Source organism: Trichosurus vulpecula, chromosome 9 (assembly GCF_011100635.1).
Source record: "Trichosurus vulpecula isolate mTriVul1 chromosome 9, mTriVul1.pri, whole genome shotgun sequence".
Lineage (NCBI taxonomy): Eukaryota > Metazoa > Chordata > Mammalia > Diprotodontia > Phalangeridae > Trichosurus > Trichosurus vulpecula.
The window spans coordinates 8,110,118-8,136,127 of NC_050581.1; the positions used below are offsets into that span (position 1 = coordinate 8,110,118).

Here is a 26,010-nt window from a genome sequence, read left to right on the forward strand (position 1 = left end):
ACCAGTGTCACCCTTCAGAGAATAGACACAGCTTATCTGACTGTTCATAAAATATTTTTGTTTTTCAATAAACATTGGACTAGAAGTAGGAGTACCGTCGGTTTTTTTTTTCTTTGAAAACCACTCATGTACAAGTTGGTCTAAGTTCTGTAATTTAGTTAAGTGTGTTGTATGGCACTACTCTATATTTAGGTGTGTCAGAATCCGCAAAGAAAATTTTAACAAACCATGCATGCTAAGCCATGGAGATTCACAGTATTTTAGCTATCATCAGCTTTTTCTTGTGCTTCCCTTTTTCAAATCATGTACAGGTGTCCATTTTATATTTTAAGGTTAATGCAACCTTTTTCCATTTCTCTGTTTAGTCTTTGACTTAACACAAATTGAATCTTATAGTATTGTTCCTGTGATGTAACCAGATCCTTTTTACTGTTTGCTTTTTTATACGATGATTATAGACTAAAGTATTCCACTGTATTTTGACTTAGTGTATCCTGTCCTCCTGTCCTCATTCCGCCTATTGTTAAACGGTACTCATCGATATGTCTTCTTCAAGGAAAGTGATGCCTTTAGGGTTTCTTAGGAGTGTAGCACAGGTGCCTTTTTAGTCCCTCCCACCTCCCAAATACACATTCAGAATAGAAGTGTCCCATGCCATCAGGGGTTGCTGTATTGAGATACAGATGGTTGTGCACAAAGCCAGAAGACATAAAATTTTATTTCATATCTATTCATTTCATGCTCTTTGTTCCGGTGTTAGAGTTGCTCATCATTCCTTATAATCTCTGCTTTCATTGCTCCTGATGGCAGCCATCTTCCTTTATTCCTTATTTCTTCTCCTATGCTGCTTGTCTTTCCTATTTAAAAAAAAAAAAGGCTGTTGATAGCTACCACCAGTTACCACATAGCACTCCTATACTACTGAGTCAATGAACTGAACTGCTGTGGGAGGCAGTTTGTTCTAGTGGCTGAAATGTGCGTGGAGTCAGGGAGACTTGAGTTTGTACCCCACCTCATATGCTAATTGTGTGACCCCGGACAAGTCACTCACCCTCTCTTAGCCTATTTCTTCATTGGTAAAACGAGAATAATAATAGCACCTGTCTCACAGGATTATTTGAGAAATAAATGAGATGATATGTGTAAAATGCTTTGCATAAAGTGCTTTAAAATGATGCCTCAGTAAGAGTTATTAAATATTATAATTCATGGAATATCATCTGCAATTCTAAGAGTCTTCTCTGTGTTGTTCCATTCTTATTAGATGATCAGGGTCTGCTGCTTCATTGCCAAAGAAGACCCACAACTTCTAAGTATATACTAGATAAGGAAGCCTGAAGGATCAAGTAGGATTTTTAATAGTTGGCCTCTAGGCAGTCAGGGTTTATTCTACATACAAAATGTCTATTCTACATTATTCTACGTACAAAATATTTTATTTTTAATAACCAGAAACCATTTTAGGGCAGGGGACATGCATTGTTTCAGGCGTTTAGATGATGTATTTTGTTTCTTTTTCTCTTCTTCACTCAGAAGGAGCAGCCTGCTTTGCCCTGGGATGATCATAGACCCCAAGTTACCTGGAGAGGGGATGGACAGTTTTTTGCTGTGAGTGCTGTTTGCCCAGAGACAGGTATGGAGATGAACTGCTTCCATAAATATTCTTTTTAAAATTTAATTTTATTAGTAAGTTAAAGAAATTGTATCTCATGTCATTTTGGGATAATTTTTTTCTCATTGTAAACTTCAAAAATATATAAATGCTAAAGAATTACAGAATCTAATTTATGAAAGGAGAATCAAGAAGTCATTTGATCCAAAGTCTTAATGAAGGAACACTTCTATAGCACCTTTCATTTTGGTCATCTAAATTTTCTTTGACTATTTCCAGTGTTAGGAGCTTACTACTTTTCAAGGCAGCCTGTTCTATTTTTAGGCAACTCTGATTATTAGAGAATGCTTCCTAAAGAATGAAGCCAAAACCTTTCCTCTATGTTCCACCCATTGGACCTAGTTCTTCCCTGTGGAAATAACAATGTCTGATCGCTGTGCCGTATAATCTTCCTTCATATATTTGAAGGGCTATCACTTCTCCCTCAAGGCTTCTCTATACCAGGTTAAATGATGATTGATTCATTTAACATTTATTTATTGAGCAGCTACTATATCTAAAACACTACTTGGCACTGTGAAGGATGCACAGATGAATAACAACATTCTTGCTCTCAAGAATTTTCCTTCAGATATATCTTACATGGTTTCAAAGCTGCCTGTTTATTATTTTGGCAGGCACCCTCATAAAATATGGTGACTCAGAAGAGTAGGTACTTTTCTCCCTAATTCCCTGACTTACTTCCCTTAAGTTACCAATAAGTAGATTTTACTTTCTCAATAACTAAATAGTAGAAGCTTGTTTCCTCTCTCTTCCTAGTGTTTGTCCTAAAGACATAATGTTCATGGCATCATCCTTTTCGAGAGATACGATCCTTGGACAGATTTTGCTCTTTTTTTAGCTCAGTTTTTCTTTTGAATACAAAATTTGAACCAGTCCCATTGAGAAACAGAAGTGATCCAACATGGGATAGACTAAATTCTAACAGGCTTAAAAAGCTAGCAGAAAATCATGAATCTATTTGTGTGTAAACCTATATATAGACTTTTCATTTATGAAGGAATTCCTCAAAAAGTTTCTGAATTGACAATAATTTGTAACTTCCCTTCATTTCCTTGGTTCTCCCCTGCCCCCATTTCTTCTTCTTTAAATGTCGATTCACTCTTTTTACTCTATAGGGGCTCGCAAAATCAGAGTATGGAACAGAGAGCTTGTTTTACAGTCAACCAGCGAGCCTGTTGCAGGACTAGGACCAGCACTGGCATGGAAGTAAGTGGAGAAATGTATTGCTTTGTTTGCTGGCTAGCTCATGGTTACTTCAGAACCTTGACATTTCTTTTTCTGGGCTCTATTAAAACTCTGTAGAATTGCCATGTAGAATTACAGTGCTGCTAGATTTTTATGTATTCTTTGTAGTTTGTCTTTGATAAGGTCTGACCTCACTGCTGTTTGTAGATTTCATTTGGGTAAAGGTCAGAGACGTGCTTTTGATTTTCAGTTCTCCATCAGAAATGAGTCTTGGAAAAGATATTTATGTTTGCTATTTCATCTCTTTGTATACTTTAATCTCTTTTATGTAAGTTCTCTAAACAGTCTAGTTCCTGGTCATGAAATAGCTCCTTAGAAGTACCATCACTTGATGTTGTTCCAGAGGTCTCAGTGCAGTGTTAAGCTTTTGTATTTTATGTGAAGAACTTTGCAAACCTTAAAAAGCTGTGTAGGTGTTAACTTATTATACCCATAATATGGTAACATTTGGACTTCCAGCTATCCAAAATTTGTTTCTGCTGCCTTGCTTCTTAGATGACAATAGAAGAAGCAACATATTTTAGTTCTAGCCACTTTACCTCAGAGGTGTCAAACAAGTGGCCCGAGGGCCGCAGTGTGGTCCAGAACAGATTGAAATGTAATTGAGAAACATTTAACAAAATAAATAAAAATACAGTAGAACAAAGATAATGTTACATGTTTTTCTGATGTGGCCCACGCATATCGTTATGTATAGTTAATGGCCTCCATTTCTGTTCGTGTTTGACACTACTCTTTAACCTTATTCTGTGAAACAGACTTCAGTAGAGTATTGAACCATTATCTGTAAAAGATTTATTTTAAACTATGTAGTTTTGGTCATACTCTTAGAACAGAATATAGAATTGTGAGATTCTGTTTTGTTTTATGCCATATAATCCTTTCATAAGAAATGAGAGAGAATATTTCATTAAATAGCAAAGTGGATTGAAAATCAATGATTTTGTTTTGATTACATAAAATTGAAAAGCTTTGACATGAATAAAATTAATACAACTATCATAAGAAAGGAAGTGATCCATTGAGAAGTAAATCTTTATATCATTTATCTCTGATAAGGGTTAGATATCCAAAATTTGTAGGAGGTAACAGGAATATGTAAGATCCAAACATAGAAGTGGTCAAGAGATATCAATGGTTTTCAAAGGAAGATTTGCAGACTATTAACGGCCATAGGAAAGGATGTTCCACATTACTAATAATAAGAGAAATGCAAAAGAAGACAAGCCTGAGGTTTTACTTCACAACCAATGATGACAAAGGATGGGGATAGTCAGGGGAGATGGGGGATAACGAGCCCATTGATATACTGCTGTATATACTGTTATGAGCACAGAACAAGTAGCTTTGAATTGGACCAACCATTCCGTAAAACAGTTTTGAATTCTTCAGATAAGCTAAAACATCCATACAGCCTTCAGTTATTTGAATTTATTATATTGAAAGGAAAAGCAAGCAGTTTATAATAAGAGATTCATGACTTTGTATACAATCCTCTTTTTCTATTAATGTATATGGAAATTCTCATAGGAAGGAGCAACTGAAACAAGGAAAATTCTGAGCCGATTATTTTAAGGACTTGTAAGAAGTCCTAAGGGATGAATGTAACTTCCACTTAATTTGGAAATCTAGTGAGTGTATGATTTAATGGTTGTGAAAGAGACAGGGAATATTTTGGACCCATGACTAAAAAAAATGAAGTCATTTAATATAGAGATTTTATAGAAATTTTAAGCCTTTAAGCATTAATATCACTTCCTTTCACCCCACTGATATCTGAAATAGTACCCTCTCTTTTAACAAGGTACATGAAAGAAAAAAATTAATGGACTCTGTCTGATAAAGGATGCCTCGTTTCGTAGTTGCCGTTCACTGTCCCTCTGCTGAGAAGAGAAAGGCATGCTTTACAAGCCATGCTCTGGAGTTCTGATGGTGTGCTGCATTGATAGAGTTATGATGCCGCTCAATGTTGTTTTCCCTTTTTGTTCTTACTGTGTAAATCATTATTCTAGTTCTGGTTATTTTGCTCTTGATCTGAATTCTTTACCTTTGGAATTTCTTACAGTGAAATAACATTTCATTATATTCATATACTACAGTTTGTTCAGAAGTTCCCCAGTAAGTGGGTGCCCGTTTTCTTTGCTATTAAAAAAAGCTCTTGGCCTTACTGTAATACTCTTTTGGTTTGCTTTAAGGCCTTCTGGTAGTTTGATTGCATCTACACAGAATAAACCTAACCAGCATGATGTTGTGTTTTTTGAAAAAAATGGACTTCTTCATGGAGATTTTATACTTCCTTTCCAGAAAGGTCAGGTAAAGGTAAGTAAAGTAGGTACATGATGAATCAATTTTAAGCTTACCATGTTGAGTAAACTTTCTATAGCTATAGGAAAGCTTTATGATTGTCTTTGGTATAAAGGGAGAAGTCTTATTAACTGACATTAATTATTAATAAAAACATGAATTCTTAATAAGGAAGATAAGTCAGTTATAGCTGGCATTTCATTCAGCAACCATTTGTTAAGCACCTTCTTTATGTAATACACTGCATGATTCTTTCCTTTTAAAAAAAAGAGAACTGTTTCTTGCATAGTAAATTTAAAAAACAAGATATGTCACCTGCTGTATTGAGAGGGATAAGTTTGATTTTTGATATCATGGCTTTGTAGATAGAGTTGCTTTTGGAATTCATTTGGAAGTCTATTAAATATTTGTTCAATTTTCAGAATCCTTTTCCTTGAACATTATGAACTGTTTCTCATAGAAAGAATAATGCTTATAGCTGATAGAATAGTGTGCATAACAAGTATAGTTGTTCCTTTGGTGATTACCTACACTTCTTCATCTCAGGACTTAGTTGCCTTCGTCCTGACTATTTGCTATACCTGGACTGAGCCAAGTCAGTAAGGATTTAGTTAAGGCCTACGTAGTACCAGTAACTGCTTCCTCCTTAAAATCTCTCTCTCCCTATGGCCAAGCTGAAGTAGTATCTTCTACATAAACTCTTTCCTGATCCCTCTAACGGCTAGGGCCCCCCTTCTTCCCAGACTACTTTGTATATATTTGTATTTGCTTACTTTCTATAAGTAATTGTTGTCTCCTCCATTGGAATCTAAGCCCCTTGCAGTAGGGATTGTTTTATTCCTTGCACTTCAGTGTCTGACACATGTTTGTGGTGGTTCTGTCATGTTTAACTCTTTGTGACCCTGTGGACCAACTGTCCAAGGGTTTTTCTTGGCAAAGATACTGGAGTAGTTTGCCGTTTTCTTCTCCAGTCTTATGCAAGCAGGCATTAAGTCACTTGCCCAAGATCACACAGCTATTAAGTGTCTGAGGTCAGATTTGAACTGTGGTCTTCCTGATTCCAGGTCCTGGGCTCTACCCACTGTGCCACCTGCCTGTCCTACCTGCCACATAGTGCATGCTTAATGAATGATTGCTAACTGGTTAAAATACAGACTTTATGAATAAGCAGGTGTTTAGTAGGTTAGTTGACTTCTCTTGAGAATTATTCCTGAGGTTGGACTTGTTCAAAACTATTTGGTTCAAGCAAACTTGAAGAGTTTAGCTTGGGAAGTACAGGGGACGCATCTGGGATGCAGCCGCTTAATCTGAAGCTCTGAGTTTTACACTTAAAAAAGATAGATACAGATACATACAGGCATTCTTTTCTCTGAACTCAACATAACTGTTTACCGTGTCTAGCAGTTCAAACACAGTTTTGAAAAAACATCTATTAATATGTAATCTTATTTTCCTTTTTGTATATGGGAATGTTCATCGATGTTTACCAAGTTTATAACTTTTTTTAAAAAGAAAACCTTATCTACATCTCCGCCATAGGTGCCTACTGTTAAAAACATGATTCTTATTGAACATAGTCATTGAATAAATGTCAAATTGAATATATTTCTTTGAATTGATTTTTTTTTTCTCCTTTTGGGTGTTAATGGTTTTGTTACTCAGGCAGAGAGAGATGGATTGTTAAAATGTGATATGTACTCCCTTTCATACCACCCTCACAAGTTTCCCTGAAACAAAACTGTATTGGAAAAGAATGAACTGTATTGGAAAATGGAGTCTGGGTAGAAAGAGAATTTTGTTGTGTTTTATTGTTAATTTTATAAGACAATCACCTCATTACCAAAGCTAATCAGCAGTTGAATATCAGACACCACCTTTGGAAGTAACTTAGTCACCACTAAGGTATTATTTGAGATCTTGTCGGTTAAGTAGCCGAAGAGGTTCTTGGAGCACTTGATTTATACAAAGGAGCAGAAGCATTTCCAGCGTCAGTGAGACTTTGTTTTTTGGAAACTTGAGTGAAAAATCAATAACAATTATAGTACAATAACAGCAGAATCTTTCTTACCAGGTAAATGAGCTACTGTGGAATTCAGATTCTACAGTCCTTGCACTTTGGCTTGAAGACCTTAACTTTGAAGAGAATGCAGGTCCAGCATCTTATGGTAAGAAAGTATAGAGCCGCAGCTTTACTTATCCCGAGTATGGATAAAAATATTCGGGTAGTAGGAAGGACAGGAGATCTCTTTTTATTCCAGGACTTCACAGTGCCCTTAGTCTCTTCTACCATTTACTTATTTTGTTTATTTTTAATAATTATGCATGTACATGTATACAGACAGTTCTTGCTTTACATAAGTGGTCTGTTCTGCAGACTTCTCTGTAAAGCAATTTTTATGTAAGACGAATTTGCCCATGGGCATGGGGAAGGGAGGGATGTAGGAAGGCAAGAAAAGGGCTGAGCCAGTGGTGGGAGGGGGCCAGGACACGATTCAATGACCCAAAGAACACTTGGGAGGCAGACACATGGGGGCCAAACATAGACACAGATAGGAGAGGACAGGCGATACTTGAGCACTGATGAACAGAAGACAGACACATGACAGCTGGGCCTGGCGGGGCAAAGGTCTCCTCTTTCAGCACAGATGTCTTAAGCTTGCCCCCAATCCAGCAGCTGGGGTGGGCTCTCTGCCCTTACGTTCTTGTGATTTCACTTGGAGGTTTTTTGGGGGGTGGTTTTGTTTTTTTGTTTTTTTTTTTTTTGGTGAGGCAGTAGGAGGTTGTGGAGTGCCAAGCTGAGGGGCAGGAGGGGAGTTAGAAAGCATGGATTATGCGATAAAGTTAACATAGGATTTTTTTGAATTGTGCATTTCTTTCAGAATTCTTTACATAAAGTTGAATTTGCATGATGTGAATTTACATAAAGCAGGAGCTGTCTATATAGGGAACTTAGTCAAATATGCAAGAACAAGGGCAGTTGATAAATGGTCGAAGGATATGAATGGACAATTTTCAGGAGAAGACCTTAAAGCTGTCACTAAGCTATCAATAGCCTGCCCTTAAGTTACTAATAACTAGAGAAATACATATTAAAAAACTCATAGTACCACCTCATACCCAGTTGATTGTTTATTGTAACAAAAAAAGGAAAATGACAAATGCTAAAGGGGATATGGGAAAATAAGCACACTACTTTCTTACAAATCAAGCATTGATTTATTAATTAAAACTTGCCTTTGTGGTTTTAATTGGAAATACAGTTCTTAAAGGTGAAAGTTACAAGAATTCTCTATATGAAAAAAATTTGATATGCTTATAGTAAACAGTCTAGTGAAACCAACAATTTATTACATCTCACTATAAAAAGTTTAACTGATTTATATTTTATTAATATTGTTTACTATTCAAATTGGGGGGTGGGGTGGAAAACTTCACTGTTTATAACAAACAAGGCCAAAAGAATAACCATTTCAGGCAAGTTTTTCTTGCCCTAAAGAGAATGTGACTTCTAGAGGGTTAGTGCTTCCTGAGGCAGATTATGAGTCTAGCTGTCTGGGTGAGCTCCCATCAAAATAGAAACTGCTGTCCAGAGAAAACTGGCCTCAGTTGCTAAGTGGAGAGCTACAGCAACCATAGGAATTTCTAAACAGTATTTTTCAAAAAAAAAAAAAAACAAAACCATTCATGTAGAGTGTTAAATTTTGCATAAGCAATATTTAACTCTTTTATTAGCATAATCTCTAACAATCTAAGTGGAATCTCAGAATACAAATTGTAAGGGTGACATGTTAAATTTGTTTTTATTTGCCTTTTGTAATTTTGTTGAAACTCTTACTAGAGAGAAGTTGCTAAACTGAAACTAACATTTAAAAATTGTCTTGTCCTAATTTTTGGGAAACTATATATATTTTATTTCTCCTATGTTCATCTATGAAATGCTGCTTTCAGCGAAAAGAAAGAAAATAGACACACTAATACGTTGGTGGTGGAGCTGTGAACTTGTGCAGTCATTCTACAAAGCAATCTGGAACTATGCCCCAAAAGCTGTTATACTGTGCATGCCTTTTGACTCAGTGATACTGCTACTAAAATGTACCCAAAAGAGATCACAGAAAGGAAGAATACCCATAAATATAAAAATAGTGGTGGCAGAGAATTGGAAACTGAGGAGATGCCCATCAATTGGGGAATGGCTGAAGAAATTACCGTATATGAATGAGATGAAATATTACTGTATTGTAGAAAATGATGAAGAGAATGGTTTCAGAAAAACCTGGGAAAGCTTGTTTAAACTGAAGCAAAGTAAAATGAGCAGAACTAGGAGAACAGTGTAACAGCAATTATGTAGGAACAATCGGTTTTGAAAGACATTAACTGATGAAAACAGTGACTAACCACTATCCCATGAAATTCAAATCCAAGATAAAAATAAGCATCTCTGATTCCCCGTATTGGTACCTGACATTTTCCTTCCATAGGAAGCAGTCTTTTAAAGAAGTGATCATCTCGTGTTTCCCTTTCCCTCCAACTGATCCCTCCCTTTTAACAAAAAAAAAAATTAAGTAAAACTGTTAGCATTGTGACTACTTCTGACTGTATTCTACCCTCGTCAGTTCCTTACTTTTTTAGGTCAAGTGGCTAAAGCACTATCTCTACTTTTGCACTCTCGCAAATAATAGGAAATTTAGGTCTTTCTAGTTAAGTCTGTATAGCTTATAACAGACCTGTTATTTTCTCCCATAGTTCAGCTGTGGACAGTTGGTAACTATCACTGGTACCTTAAACAAAATCTACACTTCAGTAATTGCAAAAAGAGCAAGATTGTATCTCTGACCTGGGACCCAGTGACTCCATACAGATTACACGTCCTCTGTCAAGGATGGCATTACCTCTGCTATGACTGGCATTGGAGTACTGACCGGAGTGCAGGAGAGAATGCATGTGACCTAGCAAGTGTGGCTGTCATTGATGGAAGTAAGTCCAATCAGGAAGAGCCAATATGCAAACAACTATATACAAGGGTAAATTGGAGATAATCTCAAAGGGAAGGCACTAGTGCAAAGGAGGTCTGGGAAAAGCTTTTTGCAAAGTCTGTCATGACTTGGGCTCAAAGAAGCTACTCTGGATCTTTGTGATCACTGTTTTCTTATATGTTTCCTTTATCAAGGGCCATCTCTTTACTAATATTTTCTAAAGTAGAAGTCTCAAACACACTGGGTTGTCAGAACCAGTAATTGGGAAATATTTAATAAAATAGAACGTATAAAATGTTAATAAGTGATTTCAAAAAGCTCAGCATGCCAGTTTTTGGCAGAAGCTAGGTATAGACCAATATTTTACACCATTTACGAAGATAAAGTCAGAATGGATACGTGACCTAGATACAAAGGGAGATATCATAAGTAAATTAGAGGAATATGGAACATATTTCCTGTTAGACTTAAGGGTAGGAGAAGAATTTATGAATAAACAAGAGATGGAGAGTATTGTGAGACATAAAATGGCTAATTTTGGTTACATTAAATTAAAAAGGGTTTGTATAAATAAAAACAGTATAGCCAAGATTAGAAGGAAAGCGGAAAATTGAGGGGAAAAATTTTATAGACAGTTTCTCAGATAAAGGTCTCATATCTCAAATATATAAAGAAATTTCTCAAATTTATAAGAATATGAATCATTTCCCAATTGATAAATGGCCAAAGGATATGAATAGGCGGTTTTTTGATGAAGAAATCAAAGTGATATGTAGTCTTATGAAAAAATGCTCTCAATCATTATTGATTAGAGAAATGCAGATTAAAAGAACTTTGAGATATCTCATACTTGTCTGATTGGCTAAAATGATAGAAGGGGAAAATGACAAATGTTGGAGGGGATATAGGAAAATTGGGACTCTAATGTACTGTTGGTGGAACTGTGAACTGATCTAACCATTTTGGAGAACAATCTGAAATTATACCCAAAGGGTTATAAAAGTGTATGCCCTTTGACCCAGAAATATCACTATTAGGGTCTGTTTCCCAACCTGATCAGGGAAAAAGGAAAAGAACCTCTGTGTTCTAAACTCTTTATAGCAGCTCTCTTTGTGGTGGCGAAGAGCTAGAAATTGAGGGGATGCCCATCAGTTGGGGAAGTGGCTGAACAAATTGTGGTGTATGATTGTGATGCAATACTACTGTGTTGTAGAAATGATGAGTTGGTTGATTTTAGGAAAAAAAAAAACATGGAAAGACTTGGATGAAATAATGAAGAGTGAATGAGCAAAACCCAGAGAACGTTGTATACAGTAGCAGCAATACTGTTTGAGAATAGCTGTTAATGACTAAGCTAATTTGAGTATTGTAAGTACTCAGGTCAACTACAAAGGATCTGTGAAGGAAGATGCTATCCTCCTCCAGAGAAAGAGCTGATAAATGGAAGTATATGCATAGTACTTTTTACAGATGGGGAGGTTAGAAGGTATCTGTGTCACATATTGTGGGGAGAGTGGGAAACAGTGTGGAACTAAAAATATAACAGAAAGTAAATTTAGAAAGATGAAGTCAGTGTGCTTCCCATGTTAGCACCCCTCCCTACTTTCTATTTGAGTTCGATATCATTGATTTAGAGTTTTGCCACTAATTGAAGATAGGCTTAATGGTTTATAGTTTACAGGCAACAAACTTTCCTCCGTTTTTTGAAAATTGGGCCATTTCCCTATTTCTGTTCCTGATGTGGCTGTCCTGTTCTGCACAGTCTTTAAGATATCACTGACCACCTCAGCAGTTCTTGGCTATCCCAATATAAATGGCCTATATTTGGGTACCCTTTATGTCTCCTTATCTGGTAAAGCTCATGGACATTCCTCCATAACCTATAAGCTTGTTATTATGATTTTCTTTCATTTTATATTTGTTGCAGAGACAGAAAAAGATAGCTTTTAAAGGAAAATTAATAGAAATATGCTACTGTCATCTCTATTTAGTTATGCAGTATTCTATAAATGCCTACTTTTTAATGAAAACATCATTGTAGCTAACCTTTTATGTACTAATTTGTTTTTCAATTGAAGACAAGGTATTGGTGACAGCTTTTCAACATTCTGTGGTGCCTCCACCTCTCTGTACCTATGAGTTGCATCTTCCACATCCTGTGAACCAAGTCATGTTCTGTGCTCATCCTAAAAAAAGCAGTGACCTTGCTGTTCTTGATGCCCATAACCAGATTTCTGTCTATAGATCTGGTAGGAGTTGTTTTTTTTTTTTTTGAATTTTAAATATATAGGCTTTTATTTTTCTTTGTTTTATTCTGCTATAAACCTTTTGGCCTTCATCCAAAAAAATGAACTCTAGTGTTGTATTTTAGTATATAAAAAATTTAATACTGCCTTTGGAGGGTTACTTTATGTTTCTGTTGGCTTATAAATAATTCAAATTATATATATGTATGTGATTTTATATATATATATATAATATAATATATAACATATAAATCAATATAATTCAAAATAAGAGCATTTTGAGCTTGAAGAGTGGGTATCTCAGGTATGATTGGACCTGGGGGGTATACAATAGCTGTGGGATTCCTTCTTTATTAAAATCAAAATATAAATTTTATATGATGCTTGGTACTCTGAGTTATAGTCACTGTTGAGCAATTTTGCTTAAATTGGGGAGGGGTTATACTTTGTGAAGTCACTTGTTTAAGTGTTGGGAAGCATCTTACTTATCAGTAAGTAAAATTTGATGCCTTCTGATATAGTGAATTAAATTTTGGTTTTATTTGTGATTTGTATAGTTATTTTATAAAAGCCTTGACTTGTGCTTTCCCCCTCTCCCTGCTTCAGCCCTCCACTTCCTTAATATTTGTTACAGAAATGAGAAATAATGTGGAAGAGTCACAGATAACTTAGGTAAATCAGCTTCTGTGTGTTTCAGTTTCTTCAGTGAAAATAAGGAAGCTGTGATCTCCACTTTGATCTGCTTTTAAAGAATGATCAGTCAAAAATAAATAAGAAGATGTTATTCTGTTCTGGATCAATATGTGTTTATGGGGAAGGAAGATAGTGTCCTCTCTGGCTTTCCTTACTGTGTAGTAATGCATTTATCAAGCAGTTTGGTGGTAATGAAGGAAAAATCGTAGTGAGTGGTTGTATTCTTGTGTGTGTGTGATGTTGGTGATGATAATTACATTTGTTTTCTAGGTGGTACTACAGATTTAGACCCCACAGTGAAAATAGGAGCTGTGGGGGGAAATGGATTTAAAGTTTCTTTTACAACACCTCACCTGGAAAAAATATACAAGTAGGCAATTTTTTTGGTGATATGATGCTACAGTGTGGAGAGGGGTAGAATCTGACCTGTCACCTTTGAGGAAAATAAATGTTTGTTAATTTTTTCAAAGACTTCTTGGTCCAGGCTATTTACCCTTATCCCTACTTTTCTCCTTTTGATGATACTATCTGCTACCCCTTCAGGTGTGGGTTCCTTTTCCCCAGATCCCTTTAAGGGAATAAAGGTGTATAGACTGAATACTTGAGTGCTGAAAATGAAATACTTTGAGCTCTCAAAAATTTGATCTGCCTTCTCTTACTCTTTCTTACAATTTGCCTTGAAACTGTTTCCAAGTTATTCCAAATATGCAAAATAGGATAATGTATATTAAAATGCTATAAAAATGCAAAATATTATATTTATAATTTGTGTATAGTCTACTCAATAACACTTCGACCAGTCGAATTAAAGGTTCACTTAACTGAAATACAGAAATTGTAATAGAAATATGAAAATCTGACGAATCTCAACAGTATTTACTTCATTGTATCACATAGAGCAGTTAACCTGGGGTCTGAGAACTTGTGTTTTCAAAAATATATATTTCGATAACTATATTTCAGTATAGTTGGCTTCTTTTGTAATCCTATGTATTTGTGTCATGCATTTAAAAACGTTATTGTGAGAAGGGGTCTGTGACACAAAAAAGTTAACTGCAGTGTAGAGGAAATTAACTCAGTAGGCTCCTCTTCAACATATAAGTGCCTTTTTAACATCTAGATAGCTTTTCTGGCAAACTTATACTTTAAAATTGTGCTTGTACTTATCCATGCTAAATATGAAATTCAACAATACTGTTGAAATATAAAGTTTATTACTTAACTGTAATTGAAGCTCAGCCTCTATTAGGTTTTTAGTTAATTAAAATAATTATTTTTAAAAAATTAATTAAAAGTCACCTGTTTCTACATGAAGGATAATGCATTACATTGAGAGATAAGGGATATACTGCGGAGTGGTATACTGTCAAACTCTAAGCCCCTCCTGAGTGCTACCCACCAGATTAAAATATAATTAGGGAATGTTTAACAAAATAAATAAAAATACATTACAACATAGATAATGTTCATTGTGGTTTTCTAAGTGAATATACTGTTGGGATCTCTTTCTGTTTGGGTTTTACATATACCAGAACTGCAGAGTGGATAAAGGCCCAGCCTTTGATCCAGAAAAGCCTGCGTTTAAATCCTGCTTCTGACACTTGCTAGCTGTATAACCATCAGCAAGTTGTTTGACCTCTGAAGGCCCATTTTAACTTGTAGATGGAGTTTCCATATCAGGGTTTCTTTGCACAGAAGAAACCACAAGTTCAAACCAAATCAAAGACACTAATTTGCAAATTACAAATTACCTTTTTGGGGGTGGGGGGGAGATTGGTCATCATTAGTTTTTGTCCGTGATTACCTTTGTATTAGAGTAACAACAACCACAATTTGTGTAGCACTTTAAGATTTCCAAAGATCTTTACAAACATCTCGTTTTATCCTCAAAATGCCCTTGGGAAGTAGGTGCTATTATTATTTTTTACAGTAATGGAAACTGAGGCAAACTGAGTTAAGCAACTTGTCCAAGGTTATATATCTGGTAACTGAGGTCAGATTTGAACTCAAGTCTTCCTGACTCCAGGTCCAGAAGTCTTTCCACTGGAAAGAGCAGTATAGTTGCCAAGAAACCTGAACAGTTTATTCTGTTACACATTATCATAATTTGTATACATTGTCTATTCCACTGCACATCTTGCCTTCAGAGATTTTTATTGGCAAAATTACATGGTAAAATGTATTGTAGAGAAGATCTCATTTGCTTTTGTTTTCAGTTAGCCTACAGCCCAGCAGAAGGAAAGATTTTAAAGATTTAAAATTTAAAGATTTAAAACCAGTTATCATATTTTGCTGTCATAACTTAGAGCTGTTAGAAACCCAGAGCATAACAGTGAGAAATGACAGCTTGTTTTAGGCTAGTGTTTTCTGCTGGTCGGAGAAATGACGTTTTTATACTTTATCATGAAATCAATAGCAGAGAGTTCTGGTCAAGGAAATAGGGTAGCAAGATTTTAGTTTTTTATCTCCTAAACAATGGATTTACAGTGTGACTTTATTGTTTATTTTTTTAAAGTGTTGTGAATTCTAAGAATGTAGTATATACTCATGTACAAATGAAAATACATTCAAGTCATTTTAGCTACTCAGAGCATAAGAGTGTTTGATGACAAAATAATAGTTTTTAATTTTAAAGATTACTTTAAATAATGTGGAGCAATTCAAATTGCAAAAGTAGTTTATAGACTACACACACAAAAAAAATCCAGTTTGCCTTTAAAACTTTACTCATGTCTTGGATTTCTCGAATATTTCAAACAGAATTCAGTTTGAGAATAGAGAAGATCAGGAAGTAAATCCCTTGAACTTGTGCCTTCTCACTTGGATCCAAGAAGATACTTTCTTGGCTATCAGTCATGGTCAGCCTGGCCCATGCTCTGCTGTTCACCATTTGACTGTGGCCTCTTTCAAAACAGAGGACAAAAGTGGATGTCTGAATATCAGGTATTAGAAACTTTTGGATGTTTTTGATTCATTAATAACAAAATGGAATTGTGGTGTTTGAACAAATAGTTACTGAATTGACCGTCACTTGGTAATACAAAATTCAGTGATATGTGCTTGAAAATCTTAAAGTAGAAATAAGACTGGAACAAATATATAAAGCAGAGTCTGATAAATAAGAGAGGAATAAAAAAGAAAGTTATGAGATTTCAGAAGAAGGGAGAACTTGGTTTTCTATCATAACTTAGAGCAGTTAGAAACCCAGAGCATAACAGTCTGAGAACTGACAGCTTGTTTTAGGCAAGTGTTATTTGGTGGTCTGAGAAATGAGGTTTTTATACTTTACCATGAAATCAGTAGCAAGGAGTTCTGAGCAAGGAAATAGGGAGAAGACAAGAAAACACTAGTTTGAGGATGAGTAGGATTTAAACAAGCAAGAGTTAGGAATGGGAGTAAGGAAATAATTGATGCTCTCCTCCAGTCAGAGGGATGGATGAGCATAGGGTTTGAGGCAGAAAAGGACAGGATGAGTTCAGAGAATGCCAGATAAGCTAGGTTTATTACCCTGTAATCTGTATGACTTGGGATAGTGTGATCTAAGATGGGAAAGGTGGTTGGAGACGACCGTTGAAGACTTTGAATGCTGGGCTAATGAGCTTAAAATTTTAATCTGTAGAGAATAAAGTTTCACCATTGAAAGTTTTTGAGCTGGAGAGTGATTTGATCAGAACTCTGCAGTGGTCAATCTGGCATTGCCGTATATAAGATGGATTGGAATGGTAAGAGGTCTAGGATCAAAAGACTGGTAAAGTAGCAGTAGGCCAGATGAGTAACAATGAAATGTTGTGCAAGGAATGGAAGGAAGGTAGATAAATTCAAGAGATCTTAGATTCTCTTATCACAGATTTTCTACATTGAACAAATAAGGCTTTAAGAAAGTAGTGTACTACTATAAAAGCATAGTTCTCATTCAGCGTGCAGTATCGCATCAGTTGGAATTAAATATTTTTAGGTAGAGCTGTCAAAAACATGCCATTTTTTTAAAATTTGAAATTATCTCATGTAGACACATAGAAAGCAAGGCATATGATAACAGTAACAAAATACATTAAATTTACATAGCACTTTACATTTTACAAAGTGCTTCCGTCACAACTGTTAGGGAGGTATTGCAAGCATTGGTATTTTACTGGTGAGGAAATCAAGATGCAGAGATGCTGTTACGCCCCCAAGGCCATAGGACTTGTAAGTGATGTTGGTTGGACTCCAATCTAGGTTCTCTTACTCTAGGCCTAGGCTTTACTCCACTGTACCATACTTGCCTCTATATGGAAATAGAAGTCATGCCATGTGGAAACTGCCTCTTATATTCCTTTCCTTGCTAAACCCAGGAAATCTGTCAGATAATCATTTGTTCCTCTCTAATTTCTGTTAGCTCATCAGTGACTGTGGATGGAGTTGTGATCAGTCTGTGTTACAATCCCAAAACCAAGTCAGTGGCACTACAGTTAGCTGATGGACAGATCCTCAAATACCTTTGGGGTAAGTATCAAAATTCTTTATTGTAAGTTTTATGGATTTTCTTTATAAATTTAAATGGAAGAGTTTAGCTCAGGGTATGCCCATAAAGAATCTAAGGCTATATTATTTATAACCATGGGTTGGAACTTCTATCTATTTACTGTAAAATTTTTCTATCTTTTAGTCTTTTAGAAAAGTGTAATCTATTTCATTGGGTCTTTCTCAGAGTTTGAGTTTTAAGATATTATTTATATTGTTAAATGTATCATTCTTCCTTTTGTGTATTTTGGAGGGTACAAATGACTTGGTATACTATGTCAGTATTGTTCCACATCACCTAATGTTAAGTTCTTAAAACTTGTGCTATTGTTTCTTTAAAAGTAACAAGATTCAAAAAGAAATGCTTTTGTATATATTTGTAGAATCTCCAATTCCTGCTATTGAAACATGGAAGGATCGGAGTGGTTTTGCTGTCCAGTTTCCCTATCCATGCACACAAACTACCCTGGCTGTGATAGGTGGTGAAGTAAGTGATCCTGGGAGAGGACTTCTCCAAGAGAGAATGCTGCGCTAGAAACGAAACCTGATACAGCTGACTTCTGTGTGCTTGGCATAGATATAGAAAGAGTTTAATAAATGCTTCTTATTCATTCTTTGAGTACATCGTGGTGGAATCTGCAGCTTATTGTGCAAGCGTACCATCCCTGTTGCACAAAATATTCAGTGGCAGATTTATTGTGTACTCACTTTTTGGGTTCTATCAGTGTTCAGATTCAGTGAAGAATATTAGGAAAAGCTGTTCATATAACATATTATTTTACCCTTTAAATGTGGAATGTTCTGCTAACCATGACAAAATTTAGATCCTTCCCACATAGAGTACTATTACTATATATTTAAGTATGCTTCAATCAATCACTGGTCTTATCAATGTAGGTATTTCTTCTAATGGTACAGATTGCCACCTAGCCACACTTTCTTAGCCTGTCTGAATCTTTCGCCATGTTTTTCCCGTAAGTTCCTTCTATGGCCCACCCAACATCCTAGGAGCCTTCCTCCATGTTTTTTAATCATGTGGATGCCAGTGCAACACAAAGGCTGGCCACCTGATATCATTCATTTTTACTTTATGACTGGCCCACAACCTCATCCAGCCATTAATCTCTTTGATTGTGTCTTACGTTGTTTCTTGTGTGCAGTTCAGTATTGGCAATATTCGGCAGCCTATTTGTGCCCACCTTGTGTCTCTGCATTGCTCTTTGAAGGATGCATGATTTTGGTTCTTTGGAGATTTTGGTATGCCCAGTCATCTAGCATCATTGAAAGACTTTTAGTATTAAAAAGTCGAGTTTTCATTTCAGAGAGAATCTTGGGTAGTTGAAAGGGTAATTTAATTTTTCAAATGCAAACCAGCCTGTTATCTTCTTCCGATTTAATTCCGGGCCAAGCTGATTTTATATCTGCATCGAGTGTACAAAATATATGTCCTGATAGGCCAGCTTGATGGTCTATTCATCCAACTGCATATCATAGTCTAGACAATAAACTTTCTTTATTAACTCTTTTTTTTTTCTAGTGAGAGTTGTTAGGCCTAATTCCTTTGAGTTGTCAATTTAAATAAGGGAACTTTAGAATATTCTGCAACTTGATACAGTCGCCAAAATGCTATCTGCAAATTAAACTCTGAGGCAGTCATTCTTCATGGCAGTGCAGATCCCTTACTGAACTTATGCTTTCCCACTTTGCGCTTCTCTTTGTTTGGATTGTCACGATCACCACAATATTTATGTTGCAACCCTGAAGGAATCTTGTGTGATGTTAAAGTACACAGGGGAGGCAGATTGTTGGGAGAGAACTTTGAAGGCTGCTTTTTGAAATAATGAGCAACTGTAAGCACAGTTAAGTCTTGTGGTCATTTCTAGATAATCTTGTGCAAAAGCTAGCCTTTCCCTTTGTAACATTTTTATCACAGATATCTTTGATGTGTATATAGATCATTCTCAAAGATTTTTTGAAGGAGTAAAGGTAGGCATATGAGTCCTTAAATGTTGATCCCCATTCAGTTGCCTGTTTTCATTTCTGTTGGCATCCATGCTTTTCCCCTCTAGGTCTTCATTACCTTCCTCTTTTTCAGATATTTTGCGAATCTGTCCTTTAATGTTTTCAGGATCCTGTCATTTCCAATGATGGTTTCTTCTATATCCTAGTTCAGTTGTTCTTTCAATTCTTATGATCTTGAGCATTATTTTTATTTCTTCCTGTAGTACACCAGGCGCTGAGAAGTTATAGTCCAAATATGGTTATAGTATCAATGGTTATCAAAAGAGTTTGTTATGGAATGTTGATAAGTGCATTTTTGCTAGTAAAATATAGTGAAGGTAAATTATCCTAGGTTCTAACTGTTACTGACCAGGATAATAAAGAATTCAGCATCTCTGTCCAGGAATACATTTTCTTTAATTCTCCTGGCTCCCTCCAAGTGCAGCCTCTGAACTCAGATCAGTTTAACTTTTCTTAACATATCTTTAATCCTATTTTTACTTTCTAGTGATTTGACCCTCTGTTATGATCAACCTTTGGAGAAATTCTTCCTCGCAGCAAGCAAAGCAGCCCTTAATTTCTTCTCAGAATTGGGTTGGGAGGGAACGTGGGAGGAGAGAAATAACATATCAGATTGGCTCAACAAAATTCATCTTTTAAACTAAAAAAAATGGGCATTAGGAAAAGCTTGGTATTTTTTTAAGACATGAAAATATCCAACTGATCTCTCTAGTAGAGATGGCATCTTCTATAGGTCCTTGTACTGTCACAGTGAAAAATTAGGGTGGACCTCACAATCTACATTTTCTTTTCTTTTGGTAGGAATGCATCCTGGGGCTGACTGATAGGTGTCGCTTTTTCATTAACGACATTGAGGTATCTAGGCTAATTTTTTAAATTGATCCATTGATCATAGCTTCGAGTATATGCAAAATGCTGACTTTCTCCTCCTTGCTTTACTCTCCACTTTGTAGGTTGCATCAAATATCATGTCATTTGCAATATATGATGAATTTTTGCTGCTGACAACCCACTCTCATACCTGCCAGTGTCTATACTTGAGAGATACTTCTTTTAAAGGTAAGTTTTCAGATAAGAAGTATAATCAACTGTGGTAGAAGTTCTTTGTCTCCTAAAGACAGGATTTTGTGTTCTAGCTAATTTAAAAAAATTTTTTTTAAATATGTAATCCTGGGAGTGTAAGGAATCTTGAAATGTAGCTTAGTCCCTTCATTTATTTGTAGTCAGGATAATTAAGCCATTCCACACTAGTTAGAATCTGTCCCATGTCCCATTTGGAAAAGCCTCCAGAAAATAAGATTGTACAACACTCTTTAATGATCCCGTAAGTAACCCATTTTAATATTCAGTGGTTGTCTTGTCAGCAAATTTTGCCATATATCTAGCCTCCTAAATCCATCATTCTACAGACTAAATCTGTTTCTTCATATTTTATCTACAGTAGCAGTAAGAAAGGATAGCTTAACTGATACGTTTTCCTCTGAGCTTTACCTTTATTTTGTCCACCATCTGGAGGAATATCTTTATTTCAGCACATTAGTTTCAAAACTGTTTCAGTTGTCTGTTGACCTCTGAAACTCCTCCTGATCTCTTTTGCATTTTCTTAAAATGCATTGACCTTTTTTTTTGGTATTTCTAGTATTAGCTTCCCTCTCACCCCAACATCTCCCTGGTCCCAAAAATATCTTCCCTTGTATCTAGTTAGCATAGTCAGTAAGACAAATCCACATGTTGGCCGTGTCCAAAAATATGTATTTCATTTTGCGTCTCTAGTCCATTACCTGTCTGTCAAAAGATCAGAAGCGTGAGTCATTATCGGTCTCCTAGCGTTGTGGTTGTACATTATGTGATGAGAGCTCTTGAGTCTTTTATAGTTTTTATATACAGTGTTGTAGTCATTGTATACATTGTTTCCTGATTCTGTTCTTGTCACTGCATCAGTTCATGCTCATTTTCTCAGATTCCTCTGAATCTGTCCTTTTTGTCATGTTTTACATTAATACCCTATTGATATGTCATAATTTGTTCAGCCATTCCCATTCAGTGGAAATCTCCTCAATTTGCAATCTTTACCACAGCAAAAAAAAATCTTTTTCTGCTTATGGCCCTTTCCTTTTTCCTCTCTTTCTTAAACTTTTTTTTTTAATTTCTTTCTCTCTTTTTTAACTCTCTGGCGTACGTGCTCAGTAGTGGTATTGTTGGTTCAAAGGATATTTAGAATTTAATTACTGTTTGGGAATAGTTCAAATTGCTCTACCGAATGGTTAGACCAGTTTATAATTCCATCAGCAGTATATTTGTGTGCCGGTTTTCCTGCAGCATCTCCAACAATCCCCATTTTCTCATTTTGTCTTCTTTGCCGATCTCGTGAGCGTGAGGCAGAACCTCAAGAGTTTGTAAATGCACATTTCTCTTAATGGTTATCCGAAGCATTTTTTCATATGATTGTTGATAACTTTTCTTTTTTTGAGAACTACCTTTTCGTATCCTTCCTTATCTTTCAGCCATTTATCTGTTCAGGGAAATGGCTCTGGTTCTTATGTATTTGAATCAGTTCCCTAGTTATTTTTGCTACCAGCCCTTTAATCAGAGAAAAGACTTTTTCCTCCATTGTTTCACTTTGCTGTTTTTTTATATACATTATTATAGTCACTTCATATGTTGTTTTTCTGGTTCTAGATACTTCACTCTACATCAGTTCATATAAACTTGTCCTCTGCATCTCCGAATTCTTCATATTCTTTGTTTCTTTTGGCATAGTAATTCTCTATTATAGTCGTGGATGTTGATTGCATGTTGGTATGTCTTATAAATAGGCTAAATTTTCTTAGGCCTCTGTTTGATCCTGAGTACATTTCTGTGAAGTTCCCGTATGTCTGCATCCTTTTTCAGTCCAGGCCTTCACTGCATCTAGTTGGATGATCATGGTTATTTTGCAGCTTGTTTTACTATTGTGTTGTTTTCAGCTTTCCAAGCAGGTCTGACCAACAGCACTGCCGCTAATGAAGAAACTCTGCGGAAAGTAGAAAGAGGGTCCCGCATTGTCACTGTTGTGCCTCAAGACACAAAGCTTGTATTACAGGTCGGCTTTTATTTTTAAGTAACTTTTACTCTATATTTGATAGCAGAATTGAAAATATGTCCCGAGGAAGCCATTGCCCTTGAGATTTCTCCTGTGAAAAGTCATCCAAGGCATTTATTAAACGCCTGTCTTTGTATCATCTCTATTGAACAATGTGAACAGAATTACTCCCCACGAGGCACTTTGTTGGAGGGTTCCCCTTTAACTGAGAGCATAGCAAGAGGCAGATAGAGATTCATCACCGCCAAAAGATGGTTTGGTGTTGAGCCTCTACAGCGTTTACAAGTCTGTGCCGGGTAACTTGCTCCCACTTCCCTGTGGTCCAGGAGGCTATTATCTGTCTGCTTTTTTTTTTTAAACATAAAATTTAATACATTATTTACATTGTTATGTTAAAGATGCCAAGGGGAAACTTGGAAGTTGTCTATCATCGAGCCCTGGTTTTAGCTCAGATTCGGAAGTGGTTAGACAGGTGAGTGTCATATGCTTTTACTGTTAACAGTATTGTTAATGAGATGATTGTGGGTTTTTATTGGCATTAGGAACATTTTAGAGCCCCCCCAAAAAATTGCTTTTGAACAGCCTTATGAGTTCTTTCTGCCTATGGTTCCTGTCTCTACAACATCTTTAAGAAGTCCCATGAACTCTGGCACTTGACTTTTTTTACTTTGTACTCTTTGGAAGTAGAAACCCATTACTGCATTCTTGTGAGAGAAATTCATTTTTTTGCATATGGAGATAATTTACTTGTAAATTTTTTTGTAATAGTGAAACCATTCTGATTCCAGTGAAGTGAATTTTTCTGAAATACGTATTTTCCATCCTTTTTTATCTTACCACAGACTTATGTTTAAAGAAGCATTTGAATGTATGAGAAAACTGAGAATTAATCTAAATCTAATTCATGACCATAACCCGCAGGTAAATGTCTAAATCTCTGATTTTTCATATATACATTCCACAAACATAAGGGAGTAACAGCTCACTTCCATCCTACACTTAAATCTTCCATCTTGAAAAGAAATAATTAAGGCTGAAATAAGAGAAGAAAAATAATGAGGAAAATTTTCAGAGAGCAAAAACTGACCAAGAATGCTTCCGTTATTCAGTTACAGGGTGTTCCTAGAGTCTGGACACATAGGCAGTTGATGACAGTGTGGAGTTATTGCATCAACTTCACGTGAATCTTGCAACCTTTGCATCACAAATGATAGAAATCGTATTGAAGATGTTATTTATTAATATTCCAACTAAATAAAATGTTGTTGAAAATTTCATTTCTTGAAAATATGCATTTTTGCCTATGTGTCCAGACTTTAGGACTGTAGTATGAAAGCATATGCATACAATTGTTTTAAAATTATACATTTACATATTATGGAGTCATTTCAGGGCAGAAGTTAATTAACTCTAAACATGTCTTCCTTTTGCTTATCATCTTTTTGTGTTTGTTTATTCGATAAACTGAAATCATTTTTGTTTTTTGTCAGGCATTTCTTGAAAATGTGGAAACCTTTGTAAAGCAGATTGATTCTGTAAATTATATCAACCTGTTTTTCACAGAACTGAAGTAAGTATCCGGAGATTTTTTTTTTTTTTACCCTCCTTTCTAGATTTTTATTAGTTACAGCTTGTTCAAAAATGGAATGGGCTATAAAGTGATTTATTTCCCTGTCACTTGAAGTATTTAAACAAAGGCTAATAGAGATGTTTTAGAGGGGATGTCTACTAGGTGGGAGCTCATACACAGTGATTTTTATAGTTGTTACAAGATCTCCAAGAGCCTGTGATTCTCTTTGAACAATGATCCTTAATTTTGATGTCGTTAGGAATTGAAAAATTTGAATGGCTACTTTTGGGGACATGAATAAACTGCTAGAATTTGCGTCTGGAATTTTTTGATAGAGACAAATGCCAGTTTTTTTACTCTTTAGAACCATACTGTTGATCCTTGCAACTTTTTTCATTGTTTTACTTAGGCACGTTTGGGTATAAATTATAATTGGATTCATGTGGTGGGGTTCAACTAGTGATAATTCGTGTGTGTGTGTGTATGTGTGTGTGTATGTGTGTATATATATACATACACACACACACAAATACATATGTATATATACACACTTTTTTTTAGGGAAGAAGACATTACAAAGACTATGTACCCTTCTCCAGTTGCCAACAATATCCAGATGACCAGAGGTCCTGATGGTAAAAAAGTAGACCTTATCTGTGATGCCATGAGAGTAGCTATGCAGAACATAAATCCTCACAAGTATGTATACTATACATTAAGAGAAATTCTGAAATAGCAGGAGTATGGAATTACGCTTGTATAGCTTTGGTGTTCATCAAAATTGGAGGTTATTCTTGTGTTTTATGTGTATAGACAATTCTTGCTTTATGTAAATTTGCATCACACAAATTTAGCAACCTGGCAGGCAGGCTGCAGGATCCCATACCAGGGGTCCTCCACTGCAGGCATTAAAGCTGCTCTGGCTGGGGGGTGAGAGGAGGCACCAAGTACTGAAGCAGGGCTGCGGAGACATGTAGGCAATGGGGGCCACATGGAGCCCCTGGAGGGGAGGGGAAGGAGAAGTCTACAGAAAGTGAGCACTGTTTGTATACCCTAGAATCTAGTTCAAAATTTGCATTCGTATTTAACATAAGAGGAAGTTTGGTAATTGTAGAAAGGACCCTTGGCTTGTGTGATCAAAAGACCTGAGTTCAGTCCTCAACCTTTCAGGGCCTTAGTATTCTAATTTGGAGAATGGGGAGAATAATATTTACGCTATGTATCTCAAACAATTGTTGTATTGCTTTTGCAAACTTGGAAGCATTGTATCAATAGGAGATGATTTTATTACACCACGGACAATATTGTCATGACTTTGTCTTGAAGACAAGATAGTGAACTCAAATATAACTTTAAATGATGGGATATTGGCATTTTTATCAACTTCAGATTTTGCTCTTGAAATCTTCTCACAACAAAGACAGCAAAGCAAAATCATTTACTTTGGGAGAGGAGAACTTTTTCAATCTGAACAAATCCTTTACAATTAGCCACATGCTTATTGAACAATTCTTACATTAGGTTTCATGGAGAATAGAAGCATAAGTCATCATCCCTGCCTTCAAGACATTTGCAGATCTAATTGTGAGGCAAGATACATACTTAGGAATAATGATATAAGGCAATGGTACAAGACACATTACTAGGCAGTATATGATTTATTGCCAAACGAGTAATTATAGACTATAAATCCTATC

At 35.8% G+C, this 26,010-nt stretch overlaps 1 protein-coding gene and 1 long non-coding RNA gene across 2 annotated transcripts in view; one reads left to right on the forward strand and one right to left on the reverse strand.

Moving 5' to 3' along the window:
- ELP1 (elongator acetyltransferase complex subunit 1) overlaps positions 1 to 26,010 on the forward strand; it is a 68,240-nt gene that overhangs the window by 15,406 nt on the left and 26,824 nt on the right. The window contains exons 7-23 of the mRNA XM_036738143.1: positions 1,534 to 1,633; positions 2,791 to 2,881; positions 5,116 to 5,239; positions 7,296 to 7,389; positions 9,968 to 10,198; positions 12,276 to 12,446; positions 13,407 to 13,506; positions 15,897 to 16,079; positions 17,515 to 17,621; positions 18,023 to 18,126; positions 20,463 to 20,516; positions 20,615 to 20,720; positions 22,628 to 22,743; positions 23,142 to 23,215; positions 23,586 to 23,664; positions 24,234 to 24,313; positions 24,875 to 25,012. Of these exons, the coding sequence (XP_036594038.1) occupies positions 1,534 to 1,633; positions 2,791 to 2,881; positions 5,116 to 5,239; positions 7,296 to 7,389; positions 9,968 to 10,198; positions 12,276 to 12,446; positions 13,407 to 13,506; positions 15,897 to 16,079; positions 17,515 to 17,621; positions 18,023 to 18,126; positions 20,463 to 20,516; positions 20,615 to 20,720; positions 22,628 to 22,743; positions 23,142 to 23,215; positions 23,586 to 23,664; positions 24,234 to 24,313; positions 24,875 to 25,012 (1,952 nt within the window). The remainder of the gene's footprint in view (positions 1 to 1,533; positions 1,634 to 2,790; positions 2,882 to 5,115; positions 5,240 to 7,295; positions 7,390 to 9,967; positions 10,199 to 12,275; positions 12,447 to 13,406; positions 13,507 to 15,896; positions 16,080 to 17,514; positions 17,622 to 18,022; positions 18,127 to 20,462; positions 20,517 to 20,614; positions 20,721 to 22,627; positions 22,744 to 23,141; positions 23,216 to 23,585; positions 23,665 to 24,233; positions 24,314 to 24,874; positions 25,013 to 26,010) is intronic.
- LOC118830996 lies at positions 700 to 10,136 on the reverse strand. Its single transcript, XR_005009120.1, has 2 exons — positions 10,059 to 10,136; positions 700 to 857 (listed from the first exon to the last, which is right to left on the reverse strand). It is a non-coding gene; the product is annotated as an uncharacterized LOC118830996 (long non-coding RNA).